This window comes from Biomphalaria glabrata, chromosome 4 (assembly GCF_947242115.1).
Source record: "Biomphalaria glabrata chromosome 4, xgBioGlab47.1, whole genome shotgun sequence".
In the NCBI taxonomy this organism is placed as follows: domain Eukaryota; kingdom Metazoa; phylum Mollusca; class Gastropoda; family Planorbidae; genus Biomphalaria; species Biomphalaria glabrata.
In genome coordinates this window covers 1,532,159-1,555,953 of record NC_074714.1, presented here as the reverse complement: position 1 = coordinate 1,555,953, position 23,795 = coordinate 1,532,159, and the positions used below count along the sequence as shown (strand labels likewise).

The 23,795-nt window shown below is 37.5% G+C and overlaps 2 protein-coding genes across 3 annotated transcripts in view; one reads left to right on the top strand and one right to left on the bottom strand.

Annotated features, from left to right (window-relative positions):
- The window catches only part of LOC106078746 (uncharacterized), a 55,825-nt gene extending 44,633 nt beyond the window's left edge, over positions 1 to 11,192 (top strand). The window contains exons 3-6 of the mRNA XM_056027757.1: positions 1,418 to 1,644; positions 3,216 to 3,433; positions 4,572 to 4,831; positions 9,272 to 11,192. Of these exons, the coding sequence (XP_055883732.1) occupies positions 1,418 to 1,644; positions 3,216 to 3,433; positions 4,572 to 4,831; positions 9,272 to 10,011 (1,445 nt within the window). The 3' untranslated portion in view covers positions 10,012 to 11,192. The remainder of the gene's footprint in view (positions 1 to 1,417; positions 1,645 to 3,215; positions 3,434 to 4,571; positions 4,832 to 9,271) is intronic.
- LOC106078753 (uncharacterized) lies at positions 11,177 to 22,867 on the bottom strand. 2 transcript variants are annotated; one of them, XM_056027756.1, is made up of 5 exons: positions 22,622 to 22,867; positions 19,651 to 19,752; positions 17,250 to 17,385; positions 15,224 to 15,483; positions 11,177 to 12,810 (listed from the first exon to the last, which is right to left on the bottom strand). In XM_056027756.1, exons 1-5 carry the CDS (start codon positions 22,744 to 22,746, stop codon positions 11,703 to 11,705), a joined length of 1,731 nt encoding a protein of 576 aa, XP_055883731.1. In that variant the 5' UTR covers positions 22,747 to 22,867; the 3' UTR covers positions 11,177 to 11,702. The 2 variants fall into 2 exon arrangements, with proteins under 2 accessions (XP_055883731.1, XP_013095207.2); XM_013239753.2 differs by lacking the exon at positions 19,651 to 19,752.
- Between the last annotated feature and the right edge of the window lie 928 nt (positions 22,868 to 23,795).

Genomic DNA, 23,795 nt, shown 5'->3' with positions numbered 1-23,795 from the left:
CCGCACGACCAGGCAGAAAAGGGAGGGAGAAAGCGAGATAGGAAGAAATAGAGAGTAAGGAGAGACTGAGAGAAAGGAGTGGAGAGAGAGAAAGTGAGAGAAAGAGAAAAAAGAAATGAAGAAAGAAAGAGGTGGGCTCTGGGTCAGAATAACCTTGATACATTTTGCAACATTGTAGTAATTAAATTTTTTATTTTTTTTTATTTACTGAATTATTTCCCCATGAATCTACCCAAAGCCGATACTCTCTTATAAGAGGTCCTTATACACCAGAAGACTTTTTAAAGCAGAAGGAAAACTATTCTGAAGCGAACCTGCAGACACTACGACATAATGCACTTGTTTTAAGAGGAAAAAAACAACAACATTGGACTCCAGCCTGAGACATTAGTTCCCACAGACCAACACACAGACCAACACACAGGCGAACACACAGACCAACACACAGGCGAACACACACAGAACGTTCAATGCTGCTACTCGCCACGCTTGCCGAAAGAAAAATAAAAGACGGAACATTAAATGAGAAGAAGAAGAAAAAAAAAAAAAAGAAACGTCTAATGTGACGCGAGGCGAAACTGCCTGACCACATAAGCGTGAACGCGTTCGAATAGACGGCCATAGATCTATCGGAAGGAGCCGTCCGGAAAAATGAAGTCAGTCTAGCTTGTTAGCGAAATGAATGGTTCTACTGATAGCGCAGCACTTCACAGTGCACGAAACTAGTTCAATTCTGAAAATGTGAAAAAGTCCCCCCCCTCCCTCCCTTCTAAGCCTCCTCCTAATGTCTAATCCACTTAGTCTTTGGTTGGTTTCTTATGTTCTAGGAGTGTTTAGATCTTGTAGTTTCATCTCTTTTGAAATAATCTCTTTAGTTTCTAGGTAACGTATTTTTAATAATAATAAAAAAAAATCTCACTTCTCTTTTAGAAAAGATAATTTTTCTACACATTATGCCGAAATTCCTATTCAGCATAGATTTGTATGCTGTCATAAAGTTTATATCAACTCTGTCTGTCTGTCTGTCTGTCTGTCTGGTACTGTTTTTGAATACTGTATTTCTCCCACTTCCCATTCTCGGATTGGGTAGAAACATTACACAATTATTTGTTGTACCTAACAAAATATAAATCAATAAAAAAAAAATTAACCAATAAGTTAATTAATTATTTGTAATTAATTACTTTGTTTGGTGTCGAAAGGGGCAATAAATACTACTTAATTAGAGATGTGGATGTATACATGGAGTTATTTCCCTTATAATATGCCACCCTCGTAGACATTTTCCCACAGAAACTGATGACCTTTACATCATCTGCCCCATAGATCGCAAGGTCTGAAAGGGGAACTTTACTTTTTACTACGTACTCGAATCTTCTATTCTAATTGTATGTCCTATTAATTATCTTTATCACAGGCCAGACGGGCGTCAATCAACTTGGGGGCGTGTTTGTCAATGGCCGACCTCTCCCAGAGCATATACGCCGTCGGATTGTCGAGCTGGCTCAGATGGGTGTACGCCCCTGTGACATCTCTCGGCAGCTGCTGGTGTCCCATGGATGCGTCTCCAAGATCCTGACCCGATTCTACGAGACCGGCTCCATCAAACCTGGATCTATTGGTGGAGGAAAACCTAAAGTTAGGGTAAATGCATGTTGCTTTAACTCTTTCTCTCCTAGATGACGATACCATCGTTGATTTGACCAATTAAATTATATTCTGTTTTTAGAAACATTGATTTGTGTTATATAAAAAGAGGATATATTTCCAATTAATTCTAAGCCAAATAAAATATTTTCTTTGATTACAAAACTATTGAAGTTAAATCATAACATGGAAGTGGACTACAAATGAGCAAATGAATAATTCCGTCGGATCCTGAAAAATAAGTTGGAGAGATAGAGTTAATTTAATGAATGTGCTGGGGGATGGGGAGGAAACGTGCAAGAGAGAGGGGGGGTGGAGACAGTAATTCATCACTAGGGAGCCATACGGTGGGAAGCGAGAGGCCAAGAGCGCTTGAACTTGGCTACCTAGAAGGGAGCTCGAGGTTCGACACCCGACTCGGGCAGAGTTGTGTTTACTGAGCGCCTAAAGGCAGCACGGAAAACTAACTCCTACATACCCCCCCCCCCAACCGGTCCACAAATGAGATTGGACCAAAGCGCTCTGAGCATGCTAGAAGCATGAAAGTATATATAAAAGCTATAATAATATTAGGTTTTGGCTTTATGTACTTTCTTCTGTAATTACCTGATAAGTAACTCCTCCAGACACGCAGCCTGTATTCTGTGCCATGGTGTAGGCACAGCTCAATATTATCAAACAGCTGATTATTAAAACAATCTTCATTTTATTAGTTCTGAGGAGTATGAAACAAAATGATATTGTGTATTTATTCTAAGCATTTTTTTAATTTATTTTTAAAAAAAGCAACGTGCCGAAATAACGCCTAAGCATGAAAGTAGCGCTATATAAAAGCTATAATAATAATACAACCTATAAAAGATTCTAATACAACCCTGAAAACATTTCTTTCTCGGCGTTACATAACACCTGTACAAACTGCTGTGCCACTGAGCAAATGGAAATGCAATTCCTTACAAGAAAAGGAAACGCAAATGCACGCTCAACTTTTTGTTTCCTCGCTAATAAGGCTCGATTATTAAGTACAATTCAACTTTCTGATGACGGGTTTAAAATGTCAACTCAAGTGGGGAAGAAAAACTGTGAAATGAATGCAAATTTCGTTGGCTATCGTTATAAAAATCCTCTCTACAATGAGAATGTGGTGGTCATAAAGATAATCATTTCTGGACCACAAGAGATCCAGATTTAACATCTAGAACAAAAAATGTGGTACATTTGTTTTTCTTTTTTCTTCCGAGATGTATTCAAAATCTGGGTAAGTCAATCAGCCGATAGTCACTCGTGCCTGAAGAGCCTTTATGTTTGAGCCCGACCTATATAAGGGAGCATGTTATTTTAATTTTTTTTTTTGGGGGGGGGGGGGGGGCAAATGTAGAATTTTAAAAAGTTTTGAATGCTTATTTTTATTGTAAATTTATAGATTTTATTCTTTTTTTGATTCAGCAATAAATTATAATTAATCACAACTAATATAATATAAATAAAGTTGTAATAGAAACGCTTTGCGTTAGAATTCCTTTGAGATAAATGGCGTAATGTTTAAATGATTGCCTTTGCGATTGCAGCAAGTAGCCACTCCTCTGGTGGTGAAGAAAATCCTCGATCTAAAGCAACAGAATCCCTCCATCTTTGCCTGGGAGATCCGTGACCAGCTTCTGAGTCAGCGCATCTGTGACGACACCACCATTCCGAGCGTCAGTTCTATCAACAGAATACTCAGGAATGCCACGTCGCCAGGTAGTGACGTCAACGACACACAGACAGCTTACGATTTGGTCGCCAGGTAATCATTCTTCTTATACTAGAGAATTCTTACTGTTTTTGGACGTTCATACCGAAATGACGATTATTACGTCCTAGTACAAACCTGTTGCAAGACGTCAGGGGATGGATGCGGCAGGATTCGAACTCGGCACCATCGTGATGACCTTCCGAAGTTCATACACCACGACCAGGCGGCCATCATTTTGTTTATGAATAGAAGATATCAGGTCTAATAAATGTTTGGATTCGTGGGAAGCGGGAGAGACTGAGAGAGACAATGATATTCTGTAATCTGTTAGATGTCATTTAGGCCTAAGTCTTGGTAGACTAACATTTATTGTTTATGTCTACATGACAGGGCCGGTCTTAAGCATAGGCAAAGTAGGCAGCCACCTAGGGCCTCCGATTATTGGGGGGCCTCACACAGTACTAAAATATTGTGAAACTTGTATCAAATCTCAAATATGGCAGAGCACTAGGACTCTACTATCCTAGCTCTCACTATGACTTAATGTTTATCGACAAATGTTTAAATCTCCTTGTTAGACTACTTATGTTAGAAGACCCTTGTTGTTTTTTTATGAATTGCGTAATTTTATTTTCGTTTTGCTGTTTTTTTTTTTTTTTTTTTTTTGGGGAGGGGGGGGGGCTACGAATACATGTGCATGATATACTAGATTTTACACACAGGTTTAGCCTATGTCTGTATTTATAATTTCATTCATGCTTTATCGCTTAACTAATTTTCAATACCAAAAACATTGTAACTCTTGAAATTCAAACCCGTAATTTCAAGTTGACCGACCAATAATCGTTTATCTCACAGCACCTTCCTGTAATATGCCTATACATGAGCTTGTTTGAGAAGTCTTTTTGTGCGCGTAAACTTCCCGAAACCAGAATCAAATATTTGTTAATTAATGTGTACAAGAGAAATCGTTGCCCGTGGTGGCAGGGAGAGAGCGGTTATAACATAAACTGCAATGATGCAAGAGGCATTCATGCCAAGTTCCATAAAGATTGGTCAAACGGTGTTGATTTTCTTTAAGCTACGAACATACACCTCACATTGTATTTTGTAAAAAGGACTTGGCTTTTGTACATGTATTTATGTAGTAAATCCAATTAAGTATGGCTTCAATTTGAATCTTCTACAGATTCTCAGCGCCCTCATTTCCTCACCAAGGTCATCCTCTGATGTCGGTACCAACCTATCAACACCCGTGGTATGCCTCTCTGACGGTACCAGGGCTGTCCTATCCTCGACTTGTCCAGCCTCTGCCCAGTGACCCGCGAGCTGACCTTTCCCGTGACGACCTATATCAGAGACTTCAGAGTGAAAACGAGGCTATCCCCCACGGACAACGTGACATCGTAAAATCGCCTCACCGGAAGCGGTCAGCTGAAAGTGTATCAGGTAGGCGACGCATCGTCTGCTGGGTATTGTATTCATAAAAACTCATTTAAGCGTGTGTTTTGCTTGTCTTTGGTGCGATATCCATCTAAATATATCACACATAGACCATGCAGTGCAAATTTCTCTTACGTCTTATCGGCAAGATGATCAGATAAACTGTTCTTATCAGTTACTAACAACGCCTGAGGACAAACTTTGTTTCCGTGACAAAAGATCCAACTCTTAGATTTCAGCGATGGAAACTTTAAAATATTAAAGAACACTACAAGACGTTGTATTCATTACATTATTAATTGATGTATTTCAAATTTGAAACGAAAACTTATCGAAACACATTTTAACAATGTGTAGGGCCATATACATATGCTTGGTTGTGTGGTATGCGCTCCGGACTTTCGTCCCGGTGGTCGCGGGTTCGAACCCTGCCTGCTGCCATCCCCCGGAAAGTTTGGGCCATGATGTAATAATCTTTAAATCTGAATAAACATCAGAAACCTGAACCAACAAAAGGTGGAATTATTTAGATTGTCCAAATAGACAAAGTTTTATTCGCCCATTTAGATATACAAAAGGTGGAATTATTTAGATTGTCCAAATAGACAACTTTTTATTCGCCCATTTAGATATACAAAAGGTGGAATTATTTAGATTGTCCAAATAGACAACTTTTTATTCGCCCATTTAGATATACAAAAGGTGGAATTATTTAGATTGACCAAATAGACAACTTTTTATTCGCCCATTTAGATATACAATAGGTGGAATTATTTAGATTGACCAAATAGACAACTTTTTATTCGCCCATTTAGATATACAAAAGGTGGAATTATTTAGATTGTCCAAATAGACAACTTTTTATTCGCCCGTTTAGATATACAAAAGGTGGAATTATTTAGATTGTCCAAATAGACAACTTTTTATTTGCCCGTTTAGATATACAAAAGGTGGAATTATTTAGATTGTCCAAATAGACAACTTTTTATTCGCCCATTTAGATATACAAAAGGTGGAATTATTTAGATTGTCCAAATAGACAACTTTTTATTCGCCCGTTTAGATATACAAAAGGTGGAATTATTTAGATTGTCCAAATAGACAACTTTTTATTTGCCCGTTTAGATATACAAAAGGTGGAATTATTTAGATTGTCCAAATAGACAACTTTTTATTCGCCCATTTAGATATTTAACCATCTAAACATGGCCGTTAAGGATTCCCGTTAGTGTGCTCTTGTACAAGGGAACTCTTTTAAGAATGAAAAGACAACATGTGAAATTGCTTGTAATGGACCTCATTCACCAATCGTAAACAAACAACATTTAGCCACGTGGTGCTCTATCTCTTCTATACAAATTACGTAATACACACAGCCAGTCACGTGACAGTTGTTTTTTTTCCATTCAACAACAATAATCAATATTATCACGTGGCTAAATGTTGTTTGTTTACGATTGGTGAATGAGGTCCATTGTTTTTAGATCATCGTTAGATTTTGATTTTTAGTCAAACTCTTACGGGAAAAAGATCAGAATGTGCTATCATTATAATAATAATAATAAGGCTTGTCTTCGAGTCCGAAGATAATAATAATAATCTTTATTATCCGTAAGGAAATTTGTCTTACAATTTGTGCATTACACCAAACAAAAAACATTATAACTATAAGAAACCAAAATGTACATTCACACCAGACTCACTCATAATTTACATGTGACAAAGTTTATACCAGATTGTTCTTATTTAATGATTTGATTGCCAGGGGAACAAAAGAGTGTTTGTGTCTGTTTGTCTTTGCTATCTCTTTTGTGATGGTAAAATCACAAAATCCTGACACAAAGGGTGATTCTTTATTTCGAGGATCTTGTTAGCTTTTTTATAGATGTTTGTCTCAAAAAACTTCCCAAATGGGGTTTTGTTTTTTGCTAATGATTTTGCCAGCAGCATTTAGGATTCTATGAAGTTTATTTTTATTTTTAATGCTCAGATTGCCATACCAGGCAGTGATATTAAATATCATTACATTATCGTTACAGTATTTCCCGTGGCTGCGCAGCCCCAGCTGTGACCTGCATATTTTAACACATCCAGGGCAAGCATAACCATTGTCCGCAGGTGGTCGATTTAGATTCTCTTTTCGTCGTCTGCGTTTGTCCTCGGCAGCAAATTTTCTTCTGGTCTCACACGTGTATCCCGCGGCCTTCGTGAGTGACCTCCAGCTGTCTCGTTTCGACGCCGCATGCAGCCAGGCTCTGTCGGTTGCTATCTCTATAAATATACAATGATTACAGGCTCAATGGGATCTATTTTATTCTATTTTAAAGGGAAACTCCAATGGTTTTTCAAATTTGAATTATTGACATATTGAAATTCTGCGTAAAAAAATGTAATAGTAAACATTATACCATGTTTTTATTTAAATACTTATAAACATTTATATTAGATAAATTAGTCAGTAAATTCTTGACATGTCAAATAAAAATAAAAACGGGGTTCTTTGAGATTTTTCATTTAGCTTTAACTTTCGTCACTTCCGCCAACGATGCTGAAAGCAAATCTAAATCTAACCAATCGTATTGCTTCATTGTTCTGATGGCTTTTAGACGTAGTGACGGCCTAGTCTATAGCTATAATAGTCACTGATACAGTTATAGGATAACACACTCGAGAAAAAAAAAGTAAATAGATCGTGTGTCTGACTGATTCTAACCAACAGGTCAGTGTAAGGCTAGCCTAGAACTTTAGTAGGTTGCGTGCTGTCGGTCATGACAAGAAAGCCCACGCGACAGCGTTTGTTGTATGCTGAGTGGTCAGGAAAGAAAATACAAACTGATATGGTCAGTCAAGCATGAAGATGTACCCTTATAATAGTTATACAAGTCAAATCTGTATTATATAAGATAAGAAATGTTACTAAACATGTTTTTATTTCTTTGCTTACAAGTTTGTCAATGAACTATATACACCTTTGATATCTAATTCTTTTAAGAGGTTGTAAACTTTACTGTATGGTTTTACGTTATACAATAAGTCAATAAAATTTGTTTAAAAATGAAGATTGACACTTTTCTAAAGATTTTAACAGAAGGAGGGGGGAAGTTAACTTTATAAATACATCCTTTTTTAAATTGTTTAACAATGTGTCTAACACACATCTTTCATAGATATGTGGGGCCGAAACGTAGCCTATAATAGATACCATCATACCAGTCGATACTATTACAGCTACAGTCATATAGATCTACTCAAAGCATTATGATAACTGATTCTAGGGGAAAAAAAAACATTTTTATCCACACCCCTCCATGCCGCAAAAGTATATAGGCTGCGAATGATGTTAACAACCTGGTCAGATATAGGCCTATGTAGGCTACACGCCTGCACATTGAAGGCTATCTGACGTCACATAGAAACCCGATAAAAATCTGACCGTTTTGGATGCGCAGAAAAATTACGTCAGAAACAATAATTACTAAGTTAGCTAAGTTATTGAAAATAAAATGAAAAGAATAATATATTCCTTATCTGTACATGAAAACACAAATTATAGCTGAAATTGTCAAAACCATGGGAGTTTCCCTAATCATTTTAAAATAATAGCTCAGACGGCTAAAAGAGAAACTAACTCGACCACCGGCGGTCGACAGTTATGGCTGCGTTATGTCTGAGTTATGTCTGTTTTGGATGTGACAGCTATGACATCATTAATCTTCGGACAACATAGACATTCCTTATTACAGAGTCTAGATTTAGATCTATGCATCAAGATCTAGTAGAAACATTCGTGTATCTCTGACAAACATATTTTTTTGGAAATTCTTTCCGAAGAGAAGAAAATGTGCGATTTATTAAAAGAATTAAATGAATTTTTTTTAGAACTTCGGGATTTCTAGGATGTACGCCCCTCCTGAGTCCACCCAATTCGAATGGGTACTCAGCATACGTTGGGAAAGTAAAGGCGATTGTTCCTTGTACTGATCACGTGATACCCCGTTAACTGGTCAGCCATAAAAACATATACACTTTACATCATCTGCCCACATAGAACGCAAGGTCTATGAGAGGCACCTTTTTTTTAAAAAAAAAAATTTCATCGGGATTCGCAATGGAAAGAGTGTTTGAAGTTCACACCAAAACTATAGTAGGCTTATAAAACACATAATGGGCCTATACATATACTCATCAACTTTCATTAAGTAATTTTTAAATTCTAGCTTTAAAGTCTTTTTGATGATCAAATGACTTTTGACATCTATGATCAGCTCTATAATAGGCGTATAAGTCTTTTTTTTTTTTTAATATATTTTTAAAAACTTTTGTTTTTATAAAAACTCTAGTTAAGGATATATTCCAACTGTAATTCTGGAATCTTCTAAATTGTTATTGTAGTCAATCAGAATTTTCAATAAAATGATCTTATCTATCTATCACATTTTCATTCAGATGACGAGATCAGTGTGAAGTCATTATGTCCAGCCAAAGAAGATCAGTTCCCAAAGACAGAGTCTGAATGCAGTTCCAAGTCAGGATCCAGTTCTCAGAGACTTTCCCAAACAGAGTCTCTGGAACAGCCGGGTAATGACGTCATCGACGTAACTGACAACGCAGACGACGAAACACTTCCGGAAGAGAAGGTCAAATCCGTTGATGATGGTAATAGTAAGAAAGACTTGAAACACAGGGTGAATAACCCAGACCAGAACGAAGCTCATTCCTCCAGAAGTCACGACACAAAGAGGCCAGAAGCACGCATTGATCCAAGGCCATTTTACAGACGGTTCTGCACATCGCCAGCTGCGTCCCAGAGTTCCTCTTCAGAAGTGGCGCCCCCTCCGCAACAGCTTGCGGTGTCATCAGAGACTGCGGACTTGTCTGCAACCTATTTCCCACTAAAGCCCCGCCCAGCTCCACATCCCGCCCTCTACCCCTACGCCCTTGCTCTTTCAGAAAGCAACCATCTTATGGAGTCCAAGTTGGCCTTCTTAAGTAGCTATGGCTTCAGTTCGGCGGCCCGGTATCCTGGTCTAAGCATGGCCACAGACCCCAGATTGTGCTTTGCCAGTCCGGGATTTTTACCGCTCTTTGGTCAGTCAGTATGTCCGGCTGGCCCACCGCTTACACCAGTGTTTCCGTTTCAGTGGAAGGACAATGGTCAAGCCTTTCACTCTGTTACACCTACTTGAACGTTAAAAATCGCATCTCCGTTGGGAGAGTTATCCGCCACAGCGAAGAGGGGGGGGGAGGAATACCGCCGAGGGTAATTTACACCCTCCCCCACACCATCAGTATACAGAACTCGAATCATCAGCTACACATTCTTTGACTAATACGGGGGACCCGTTCCCCCCACCCAGACACACACAGTAGCTTTTCATATATACTACATTGATTGAACTGATTAGTACTAGGACTCGTCTCACAGATTTTGAATGCTAGTAAATATTAACTCAAGGCACACACACTTACACAATATCTCATGACATCAACGCTCTAAATGTAGAAACAATGTTTCTTATTAGGGAGTCTAACTGTGCAAGGGAAGAGGGTTGAGGTATGTTATGGATAGTGAATGTGTGTGAAAATGTATGTGTGTGTGTGAATGTGTGAGTTGGGAAGTGAAAACTGATTAGCGTCTTAGACTAACATTGAAAACAGTAGTAAGACGTCTTTTCAATCGACTTTTCTACCTTATGAATTATAAGCGCTGAACTCCATCTATAAAATCCTCAATTTAACTTATTTAATATATGACTTCATTAACCACAATCACTAAACTACAAGATTTTTTTATTTTTTTTTTACTGTGCACTGCATTATTTCCAAATGCCAATATGTCACAACGAGTAGAAGAGCTGACATGAAGATCTTAGATGTGCACTTCTGTGCACCTATAGATAAAAAAAAATCGAGGTGTTATAAATTATGTCCATGACCATAGTAAACAAAACTGGACAAAAATGTTTCTAGCACTGTAGATATTCTCCTTCCTGCTTGCAACTAATGCTGTGTTGGATTCATGTATAAAATATAGACCTACTGTATTTGCTGATTGTTTATAGTTTATCAAGCGTGTCATTCATAATATCGGATTCGCATATATTTCATATTTTGTACACAGTTTATGTAACTGTCATAACTTAAACAAATTGGTCGCGTGACCTTAATGATAAACCTTGACCTCACAGTCTGACATTGAGCTTGTTAGAGATTTGTTCAATTTATTCATGTATAATTTTCTGTTTTTTCTTTATTTTGTTTATTTCATTAATTGTCACTTGTTTATTTAAATACGAATAATGCATTGTCTCTCGAGTCCCAAGCTTGCAGAATTCTTAAAGTTGTATAATAAAAGTAATTTATTGATTCGGTTTTGTTTTGTTTTGTTGCTTCTATGTTTCCAAATAGAAATCTAACTTTTTATTTTAAAAATAGTTCTTCTGAGGTGTGGAATAAATAAACCAGAGTTGGCAAGTTAAACTACTATTTCAGATATAAAAAAAAAGGAATAAATACTTCAACGTTGCTAAAAATGTACAAAATGCAAAGTAGCGTCGCATATTTCTGTGCAAAAGACTATTGTGAGGCGACGGTCAGGGATGTCTATGCGTGAAGCCAGCACGAGCCGAGCGCTGTCGACAGTAGGTAATTGTGTGAGCCAGTGATGCCCTACGGACCGTGGGCCATATCCTGCCAGTGACGCATTGCTATCTGGCCACTCGAAACCTTTGTCCACGGTGCACAATGAGGCGCAGAAATAAGTTCCGTCGGACGACGATCTTTTTTTTTTATTACTGTGGTGATGTGATCCGTGACACGTGAGCTAGAAATCTAGCCCACCAGCCGAAAAAGGTTTAAATCAGTTGTACTCACTGGTTTAAACCAGATCTTCCGCTTCTTGAGGTAAGGACATATATTTTATATGACTTCTTGATGGCATTAACTTCAAATTATGTCCAGAACTTTTACTTTGAGTCGAAACTTTGTTCCTGCTCATTTTAGACAGACCTACTCTTTGTTCCGAATGTCTTTGAGGCATATCCAGAGAAAATCTAACTCTATGTGGCTGCTTGTCAGTAGAACATGTATCGAGACAACGACTATGGCCTTCCTGTTGGCCAAAACGACCTTGAACTTTGCTTGGGGTCTCCAATGACTTGCATGCAGTAGATTCTGGATCAACACCAAAACTTTGAGTGTCAGTAGAGGACACTAGTTTTCCTGGTGAAAAGTCAAGATCAACTAATGAAATGTCGGCTGTTTCTTTTAAAAGAGCATTTATTGTTCGCATGTCGGGCGAATTTTTAAACAGCCATTGAAATGCTTCTTGTTTGTTCAAAGCAGTGAACATTTTAGCGCTAGATGGTCTAGGTCTACGACGTTTTTCTAATTCAGTGTAAGGGCAATCTCTGATGGAGTCAAACGAAGAATGCCTTGGGGAACGGCAGGACCTAAGGGCACCCTGTAAGCGAGGAGGTGTTGAATCAAGCAATCTTCTTCGACGGCTGTTCCGGACATACACCCGCCCAGTGTTGGTGAAAATATTCTTGTCTGAATCGTCCGCAACAAGGACCTTATTGATGCTCACGTCGGAGACTTTCTGACCCCTGACTCTTGCATTATCAGATACGTCCTCACTCCCACTATGTTCCTCCTCATCAGTGTCTTCATCAACGTCTTCCTCCTCCTCATCTTCCTCCTCAAGACTTGTTTCTTTGGGTTCAGGTTCTGGGAAGTCCTCGGCGGTAATTTCCCCCTTTTCAACAAAGCCAGAGAATATATCCTCCCAGTCGGCTCGTTGTCTCTTAAATTCGTCATCGGCCTCATCCTCGATGTGTTTCACCTGATAGGCAGAGTACAGAAATATTAGAAACGAGATGATGATGATCAGACCTAGAGCGGCAAAAACTATTCCTACATGGTCTGCCATTTGTCGGTACCATCGAGCGATAAAAGATGGTGGATCTTGTACTGTGACATTTAGCCTGTGGGAAAAAAAATGCACAAGGTCGTTATTCACTATATATCGTATCACCCATACTGTCTAGTAAAGTAAAGTTCCCCTTTCAGACCTTGTGGTCTCTAGGGCAGATGAAGTAAAGGTCATCTGATTCTGTGACCTACGGTTTACGAGGGTGTCATGTGACCAGCACTACGACCAACCGCATTTGCTTTTCCCCAACTAATGTCAGGTACCCTTTAGAGCTGATTCCAAAGATCCCGAAATTAAAAAATTCCAGTCTTCACTAGGATTCGAACCCGGGACCCCCGGTTCGGAAGTCAAGCGCTATACCGCTCAATTTATATCTAGCAGATCAATATAGAAAGTAAATCTACACTTTAGTGTTCAATGGATCTCAAATTCAATGTGATGAAATTTCACAGGTAAATTACTAATGTTTCTCTCCGGAATGCCATGCAGATTTGAAAGAGAAGACATTGGATCATAAATTTAGTTTGAATACTCTGTATAATTTAAACAATCACAATAAGGTCTCCAGGTACAAAGATTCGATGTGATAAAAGTGTGTGTATCTATTAAATAAACTTATGTCACGCGCCAAGGTGTCAGGAGATATATAAACACGACATTTACTTACTCATGTTTCAAGACCATTATGTATTTAGACACATTAGTGCAGAATGAAAGGCAAATAATTAGAAAAGAAAAGCTAACATCAGCCTTATATTTACAGTTCTAGGGTTTAGATAATTCTTTTTTGTTCAATATGAAAAAATACATAGCCAGTATAGTGTTATTGATATTGATAGCTATTGATAAGATAAAACTAGTAGTTTCTCTATTTCTCTTTGTCCCAATGAATTGGGCATCTACTAAAACGTTCTAGGGCCCAGCAGTTGAGTGGTTAAGGGGGAATAATCTTCTATCGGGGTTTCTTAAGTAAATATGTTAAAAGCTTCATGTTAAATACTTTTTGAGACCCTATTATTCAAACTAAGTTATATTCTGTGTCAATAGAATGTGTTCAATCCTTTTGTCATTTCTACTTAGAGTATTAAATTGATATATCTCATAAAGAAGATGCTATCTTCTCATGTAGACATATCCGTCATACTTTATATATTTGGTCTTTAAAAATAGAATATGGTACCACAACAAATACACCGTAGCACACAAATTCATTACAATTTTTTTTTTTTACTGAAAAGACTGTTTTACAAATTTTTCTCTACGCTTTATAGATCTATATATTCCTAGCATAGACATAAATAAATATAGACTGTCCGAAGGAAGTAACTTCATGTAACTTGAAAACTTGTATATCTATTGTATTCGGATTTCCGAATTATGAAAAATTGCATGATCTTCATTCTTAGAGATTTAAAAAAAAAACGCTAGTGAAAATAATGTAATACTTATTTAGGTTAAGGCTGAAATAGATATGAATGCTTAACTTTTATACTGCTCATAAATGCTGTATAATAAAGTACACAAAGTTGAAAGTCACAAATTTCGTTTCATAAAACTCTTTAATCGGCCAGTCTATATTTATTTATGTCTTTGATTCCTAGCTAATGAATCTCTACAATGCCATCGAAAGTTCATGTTATGTTGTTGTTCCGGTGTAAAGAGCCATTTATTTATTTGTTTTGCTAAGTCAAAGACGTTCATTTTTTTAAATAGCCCTATATAGGGCTTATTATTTTACATCGTGGAAGTGTATTATACTTAGAGCAGGGGTTCTCAACCTGTGGGTCGCGACCCCCTTGGGGGTCGATTGACGATTTGCCAGGGGTCGCCAAAGACCATTGAAAAAATGGATTGTTATTGTCAATTCTTCTATTGCTGTGTGTGTGTGCGGTGGGGGGGGGGTCGCGGCTAAGTGGGGGATTGTAAAAAGGGGTCGCCGAGCATAAAAGGTTGAGAACTGCTGACTTAGAGTAATTATATATTTCAAAATCATTGCATTAAATAAATTTTGTGATACATCCAATATCAGATTGGACTGTTATACGGCACATATAAGAGTGTACCCCATACTGCACCAATTAGTATCCCATACTGCAACAATCACACTGTATCCCATACTGCACCAATTAGTATCCCATACTGCAACAATCACACTGTATCCCATACTGCACCAATTAGTATCCCATGCTGCAACAATTGTTAATCTAGAGACGCTACTTTTAATAACTATAAACGACACCAACACTATAACGCCAGATTCATCAGTCTATTTATTTACACACCCTCACAGTACGAGGTTACACACAACACTGTGATATGAACTTTCTTACCAAGGGGAATAACTCTGCATACTAATAACAAACACATACACATAAACACAATGTTAACAACAATCAGACTGTATCCGATACTGCACTCATCATGTATCCCATACAGCACTTATCATGTATCCGCTCTGCACCTACCAAGCTGTGTCCCAGACTCTTCCTGATCTGGAGTGGGTGACCTGGCACTTCCAGACCCCTGATTGATTTTTGTGAATTTTATGAATGACCTCGACAGTCTCGTTGTCTGCCAATAATGATGGAAGCAAGGTGAAGGCTGTTTCGTTGAAGAACCACTGTCGGGTAGCCGCCGGAAACAGACGCCCGAGACTCCCACTGTTGCAAACCAATTTCAGCGGCTCGTACTCAAAGATGTAACGTGTTGCTGATAAAGTGCTGACCTACTTAGAAAAACAATATTACATACCTATTTACATACTTTACTAAGGTTTGTTCAATATGAAAAAATACATAGCCAGTATAGTGTTATTGATATTGATAGCTAGTGATAATATAAATTAGTAGTTTCTCTATTTCTCTTTCTCCAAAATGAATTTGGCATCAACTAAAATGTTCGACGGCCCAGCAGTTGAGTGGCTAAGCACCTGGCCTCAGAACCTGGAGTCCTGGACTCCTGGGGTCGAATCTCGTTGAAGACTAAAATTTGGGATTTTTAAGGCGCCACAGAGTCCACCCAACTCTAATGGGTACCTGACTTTAGTAAAAAGCGGTTGGACGTTCTGCTGGCAACACGCCACCACTAATCCTAACAACATTTGTTCTATAGATCGCAATGTCTGAAACGTTCACTAATTGGTCTACTTAATATGTACCATGGGGGAGAAAGAAAAGAAGTAAAAGGGTAACAAGTCTGATAAAAAAAGGGATTCAGGTTTTTTTAAGTTACAGTTGAGATAGTTTGATCTCATTCACACTGCCCTATATATTTAAATAGTAAAACAAAATAATCTTAGACCAAATATAAACAAAAAAAAAACACAACAACGCTTATAGAAAGTGTAATGGACCTCATTCACCAATCGTAAACAAACAACATTTAGTCACGTGATAATATTGATAAAACAACGAAAAAAATGGATTACGTAATTTGTATAGAAGAGATAGAGAATCACGTGGCTAAATGTTGTTTGTTTACAATTAATGAATGAGGTCCGGTATTAGTTTGGATCATTCATGTAATTAAATTTGTAATAGATCTAAACCAACAAAAATAAATCTGTGCGATTAGAAATATTTTTACCAATTTATTAGCGCTAGACAGGCATACAGACAGACAGAGTGAGTTGATATAAGCTTTGTAAAAAGTAATTAGTAAGACAATATTCAGGGGCGGCTTTAACAGTACGCACGGCCCCAGGTGAGTGTCATACGCGGGCCTGGTAGCCGTAAGCGTAGATTATATAGGCCGCACCACATCATGCTAAAAGGTTCGTCCGCCACAACACTGCTGGCCTTATTATTATTACAAAGATAGTAGTTCCTTACGTAGGTAAGCCCACTGGCAATACGGTATTTCGAAACCAAAAATGACATGTTAAGTTCTTTCGTGGTAATTGGTATATAGATGCCGGGAAAAGCTTCCAAAATATTAAGTAACAAATCCTCATGTATAAGAACTGGTTTCCGAAGCTGACGGTGATAGAGGAATCTTCGATTGCGGGCCGGGGCCTAGGGCGGTTGTCCCACTCGCTATCTTTATCTTATCTTATATAATACAGACGTTACTTCAAAATAGAAGATGATTACGTCCTACGCGTCATGCATTCAGTCATGCATATTAACCAATGACTTAAATTCTGCCAAGTCACTGGTTTTCCTGGCTAGCTCAGGCAACCCATTCCATGCTCTAATAGCACTAGGGAAGAAGGAGCATTTGTACACATTTGTCCTAGCATATGGGATGAGGAATGTGCCTTTATCTTTGTGTCTTTCTGAGTATTTTATTAAATACCCCTTAAATCCTCCTCTGTAATATTTTCCCATCAAGTATTTTTTTTTCTAATATCTGCGGGCAATTATTTAATCTGAACGCTCTGTATTTGATTGGTTGACCTGAATTCTACTTGTGACGTGTACACTATTTACCTGACCTATTTTTTTTTCTAAACTAAATACTATTTTCTTGACCTAAAGCTAGTTGTCTTACTTGAAGGCTATAGACTCCTACTGTCACATTATCAAGTATGTTGCCCGATGTCCACCTCACAATACATTCATAGACACCTGTGTCAGATGGACTCAGGTCCGTTATATCAATGTTGCCTTTGTAATAGAAAACACGACTGGAAGTTGAATAACAAATTTTTAAAAAATCAATAAAAGCTTTTTTAGTTGAAGTAGGCTTATTGTGGTGTATTTGTGTAAGCAATATTATAAACACAAGAATGGAAGATACTAGAGTTAGAATATAAATGAGATTTTTTAAAATTAATTAAAAAAAAACAACAACATTGTTTGTTTGTAAAATGTTTGTAAAATGTTTTACATGTTTCGGATGTTCCTTCAGAGTTGAAGATAGTTTACTTCCTAGTCCAAACCTCCCGCAGGACGACGGGGGATGGGAGCGCGCAGGGTTTGAACCCTCGACCGTCGATAAATCCGAACGACAGTCCAGCGCGCAAACCGCACGACCAGGCAGCCATTCCGACCAGGCAGCACATTGTCCTCAATGCGCGTAGACAATAAGTGTCAGGTAAATTGTTTACAATTAAGGCTACATTTGTTTCCAGAACGAGCTTTTGGAAATGTCAACTTGACGAGTCAGAAAATCTCTGCTCAAATGAAGTAGAATGACTAGATATGCAGTGTCCCCCCCCCTTTTTTTTTTAAACATAAACTTTTAATATAGGAAAAAAAATCTCAAGCCTATAGCCTATGCAATACATTATTTGTGGTTAATAAAAGAAATATAAAGTTTTAGTTCAAACTAGTTTTGCATAAAGTATTTCATTCAATTTAAACATTCTTAGTTTTATAGAAACTTCTAACTTTCGATTCAAAACTTAAGGAAACAAAAAAGGGATATGTTATTTTTTAAAAAAAATTAAAACATTTGTTGATCAAATTGTTAATCTGGCTGTCGGGAGAATGACTCAAACGCAGGACCCAATCTCTCGATCTCTCACCCTGTCAGACTTTAGGTCATAGGTAAACATGCATGACTAGATGCATGACGCGTAGGAAGTAATCATCTTCTTTTTTTTTTTTTAACGTCTGTATTATGTAAGATAAGAAGATAAGAAAGGCAATTTGCAACACTGTCAGAACTACCGCACCTTCCAGAATCTTTATATTAGCAGGCCACTAGTGAATAGTGCAATGTACTTCAGCAACAACATTGTTTAAAATCACAACTGGAGTCAGACAATGCTTGGCTTGAAATCATTGAAGGGATAAAAGAGGATGCTCTTATCGTTTCTTATAAAATACAGACGTCACTTTAAAAAAAAAATGATTACGCCCTACGCGTGTCCTAATGTCAATCTGCCTGGTCGTGCGGTTTGCACGCTGGACTGTCGTTCGGACTTATCGATGGTCCCGGGTTCAAACCCTGCCCGCTCCCATCCCCCGTCGTCCAGCGGGAGGTTTTTACTAGGAAGTAATTATCTTCAACTCTGAAGGAACATCCGAAATAAGTAAAACATTTTACAAACATTCATGTTAATGACTTAAACTCTGCGAAGTCGTTGGTTTTCTTGGCTGATTCATTACGAGAGAACTATAAACTTTGGAGGAAGAGAATTACAAACTTGCGCTTTGCGGATGACCTCCATGCCTCCATGGTCTGGCAGGGACATAAGCTAGCCGACTTGGTGATGCGCATAGACTAAATAATCCGAAGCAAATTGTATGCAAATCAATGCCGAAGAAACACGCAATATAACAAATAGCTAACAGAGCTCTGAAATAGACATCAGTATTGAAGGCAAAAAGCTGACAAGTGTCAGTAGTTTTAAATACCTCGGAGCTATCGTTTTAGATAACGGAATCAAAACTGAACTGCTTGTCAGAATAGCAACAGTCCACAGCAACACTTGCAAAGCTAAAAACAATTTGGAAAGACTTGACACTAAATTCGGACTGATGCGCTCCTTGGTGATGGCGACGTTCTTGTGTGTTGTTAATCTGCAGAACTAGAGAGGAGGATCCTAGCAATGGAATTGATATATATATATATATATATATATATATATATATATATATATATATATATATAAGAATCATAAGCATCACCTGTAAAGACCGCATCATAAATGAAGAGATTTGAAACATGATCAAAATTATAATTCGGCCCCACGATGACCAGCTGACCACTGTCAAAAAACGCAATGGGAAGAAAACAAACAGGAGTGGACTGTGCGGTCACTGGACGAAATTTTACTTCAAGGCAAAAGAGCTGGAAGATTAACACAGGGTAATTATAAAAAGTGCGTTATGACACCTCAATGTTTATACACACGTTCTGAATTCAATCGAACACTGTTGTACCACATTAGTAATTAGCTAGGTAGACGTTGATTGGCTCTGAACTGTACACAAGAGCTTACCTTGGATCCATAATCAGTGGAGAGCCATTGATGAGCCAAGCTAAATGTGAACCTGGTAGTTCCATGGTGACTGCCACCGTGATAGGGTGATGACACACTAATCTAAACAAATAAAGTGATGATTGTTCTAAAGCCAAATATATTTATTTATGGAAGACAATTTAACTCTAATGCCTCTTATTAGCTTGCTAATTCGTCATAGGGTGGAACCTGCCTGGACCCTTATCTGGAAAATGGCTCTAAGTAACGTCTGTATAATATACACACACATGGTGACTGCCACCGTGATAGGGTGATGACACACTAATCTAAACAAATAAAGTGATGATTGTTCTAAAGCCAAATATATTTATTTATGGAAGACAATTTAACTCTAAAGACTCTTATTAGCTTGCTAATTCATCATAGGTGGAACCTGCCTGGACCCTGATCTGGAAAACGGTTCTAAGTAACGTCTGTATAATATAAGATAATGATTTTCTTATAAATTGGAAAGCTTGTGTATAGAAAGTTGGGACGGGGTAAAAATGTTTTGTTTTTTTTTAAATATATCTATCATTCATTAGTTATTAAGAGCGAAGTAATCGCTCTTACGAAAGATCACCAGCGTCATAATGGAGGCTTTTTAAAAAAAAACTTTTTTTTTAAATGTTAAACGTAGGCCTACTTCACATCACACTACTGTTCGTGGGGTAGCCTAAGCACTGCCTGCTTCCACCCTCAAGTTGTCCAGCATGAGGTTTGGACTAGAAATTTAAATTGTCTTTAACTCTGAAACATGTTCATACACTACGTACAAAACCAACATTATACTTCACAATCAACATCCTCAAAATATCAATCGCTGACCTATAATAGGCATTTATTTCAAAAAAAAAAAAAAGATTGATTTAGGCCTACATTTTTAAACGTGCCTCGTTAGAAAAGTTCGAATTTCAATTGAATGACTGGCTAACAAGTAAAATTATTTATTTTTTTTAATATTTAAAAAAATAAAGACCATACCTCTTTTATGAAGCTGGTGACTGTTTCGTAAGAGCGAATATATTACACTTAATAGGCTAATATATTTCTATTATCTTATCTTCTTATCTTATATAATACAGACGTTACTTCAAAAAAAAAAGAAGATGATTACGTCCTACGCGTCAAGCATTTAGTCATGCATATTAACCAATGACTTAAATTCTCCCAAGTCACTGGTTTTCCTGGCTAGCTCAGGCAACCCATTCCATGCTCTAATAGCACTAGGGAAGAAGGAGTATTTGTACAAATTTGTCCTAGCATATGGGACGAGGAATGTGCCTTTATCTTTGTGTCTTTCAGAGTATTTTATTAAATTTTGTTTACCAATGATAAGCCTATAGATCTAGACTTTCCAAGTGTGATGTACAGCTAATAATTCTTTTGCCTAAGATATACATCAACTGTCAAATTTCTAGGAAAATTGTTAGAGCCCTTTTCGAGGTCTTTAAATATTTTTGGTGTATTTTCTAGGCAATTTTTTTGGCTGACGGCCTGTAGGTTTCTGCACTATAACAAATCAAATTGGTATTTAATAATGAGGCAAGTTAAAGACATTTAAAGACACAAAGGGAGATATAGACTTAGATCTTGAACGACTAGGACATGTCCATAATTGCCCTAAATGAAAAGAATCGATTGCTTCCCTTGGCAGTCATCTTATTGAGTGGGTTAAGCATATACATTTCTAACAAAATAAGCTAAAAAAAAAAAAAACAACAACAACACACTTATCGCTTTGGGAAGTTTGTAGTTCACTGATTTGAGGTCACGTTTTATTACATCTATGTAATCTATGTCAATACTGACAATTGGGAAGACATAGCTCTAGACCGCAACAGATGGAGAGAGAGACAGTGACCAAGAAAGCAAATGGACAGTGAAAGTACATGGGTCTCAGCTCAGGAAGAAAAACGTACAATCCGAAGAACGGCCAGCTCCTCTACCACCGAAGTAAAAGCCACCTTAACCTGCGCTATCTGTGGACGGGAGTGTCTCTCCAAAATAGGGCTCCACAGCCACATGAGGAAGTGTGCTTTGAGATGAACCATAGTCGTTCTACGACTGAAGGAGGCCAATGAAGTTTGTAGTAAGAAAAATGTTATTGTATTAATATTATCTTGAATGATTTTGGTATAGAGTGAGTTTGGGTGAAACCAGCAAACCTTCCATAATAAGCAATAAAGACTCCAATAAGAGGCTGATTTAGCCTTACGCTTTGAGCATGGAAATAACAATTTTATTATAAAGACAGGGAAGCTAAGGTTTGAATCAGACCGATGTCTTTTAATTTGTAAAGGTTACATATGGGTAAACGTTTATACGTTTATCTACAAGCAGGGCCGGTCCTAACAATTGCGGGGCCCTGTGCGAAACTGATTGCGCGGGACCTAGTCTGGGTGGGAATAAGGATAATAAGTGAAAATTCAGATTTTGTATTAGAAAATAAATTCGACTTTGCATTTTATTCATTCTTTACTAAGTACAAAATTGCGATCAAGCTAACTTAACTTTACGAACCTTGCAACCTATGGCTTATTTATATGCCAGTGACTATAAAAGTAAATAAGGTATTGGAACTTCCGGTTAAGGGGGAAATTCGTTCATTTTATTACATGAAAGCTGACAAAGCCTTTTTATCATCGCGCGTAGGATAGGCGTTTTCCGTAATTAATGACACACACAAATGACAATTTTGTCTATTTTTCAGAATTTTAATGAGTTTTCAGGAGATTTTAATAAATGCAGGAGATTTCCAGGAATTTTTCGTAGATCTATATATTTTGCAATAAATTAATAAACATAGATTTAGCGCGGGGCCTATGAAAGCGCGGGGCCCACTGCGACTAAGACCGGTCCTGTCTACTGGTATGAAAAACCTGTTGGTACACACTGTTGTAGCAGTGAACAACAAAAAATCATGTCTTGTTGCCCTGATTCTATTTACCTGACTGTCTGTCCAACTAAACGGTGAAGATTTTCCCAAGAGTTCTCTAAATATTTGTCAATCTTCTCTCGAACTTCTTGTTTCAATTCTAAAGTTGGCGAAACGGTGGAACTAGAACTAGACATTTCTAAAAGGATTCACTCTTGGTTGATATTTAACTCACTGAGATTGAAGATTTAAAATCTAGATGAAAGTGAAAATATCTTCGCATTCTTCACTTAGATTTAAGCATTATTGTTGCGTGCATAAAATTGGGTAGGAAAAGAATTTGGTTTAAGTGCTAAATGGTGCAGAATAGTGGAACCATCTCTTATTCCATATGCTAGGACAAATTCGTACAAGTGCTCCTTTCCTAATGCCAATAGAGAATGGAATGGGTTGTCTGAATCAGCCAGGAAAAACTTGGCAGAGTGTAAGTCACTGATTAACATGTATGACTAGATTGACACCTGAAATGCGTATAATGTAATTATCTTCTCTTTTGAAGTAACGTCTGTAATCTACAAGAAAAGATAGTAAGAAATGTCTCAACAACATCCGACAAGCTACGGACTTATTTTTCTCTCCGATTGTAACTTGAACTCATAGACAGAGGACTCTGCTTGTGCCTTAAATTGTTCCGTTTTTTTCCCCCATGAATTTCACAATCAAATTTAGAAACAGAATAATTATGAAGAAAAAAAACTATGTGTTTTTATAAAAATGAAAATATGTCAATCTTAGCTTATAAATTATAGACGTTACTTCAAAGGAGATGACACAGCGTACAACTGCTTTGTCTGTGCTCTTATCTTATATTATATGACTTAGATTACTAAGTCTACTACTTGATGTAAAATCCCCCCCCCCACTCCCCAAATGTAGTCAATGTCGAATATATTATAGAGTCTAGATCTTATCTTATCTAATACAGACGATACTTCAAAAAAGAAGATGATTCATGCATTCAGTCATGCATATTAACCAATGACTTAGAATGACTTAGATTCTGCCAAGTCACTGGTTTTCCTGGCTGGCTCAGGGAACCCATTACATGCTCTAATAGCACTAGGGAAGAGGGAGTATTTGTACAGATTTGTCCTAGCATATGGAACGAGGAATGTGTCTTTATCTTTGTGTCTTTCTGAGTATTTTTATTAGATTTTGTTTTTTGAAGATTATGGTTCTGTAATTA

What these genes read in the sequence shown, in the direction of transcription:
- LOC106078753 (XM_056027756.1), bottom strand. Translation starts at nt 22,746, where the DNA reads ATGTCTAGTTCTAGTTCCACCGTTTCGCCAACTTTAGAATTGAAACAA. An exon ending in TTAGTTGGACAGACAGTCAG is followed by an intron (nt 19,753 to 22,621) that starts GTAAATAGAATC and finishes TTATTTGTTTAG; the next exon opens with ATTAGTGTGTCATCACCCTA. An exon ending in CCACTGATTATGGATCCAAG is followed by an intron (nt 17,386 to 19,650) that starts GTAAGCTCTTGT and finishes TTCAACTTCCAG; the next exon opens with TCGTGTTTTCTATTACAAAG.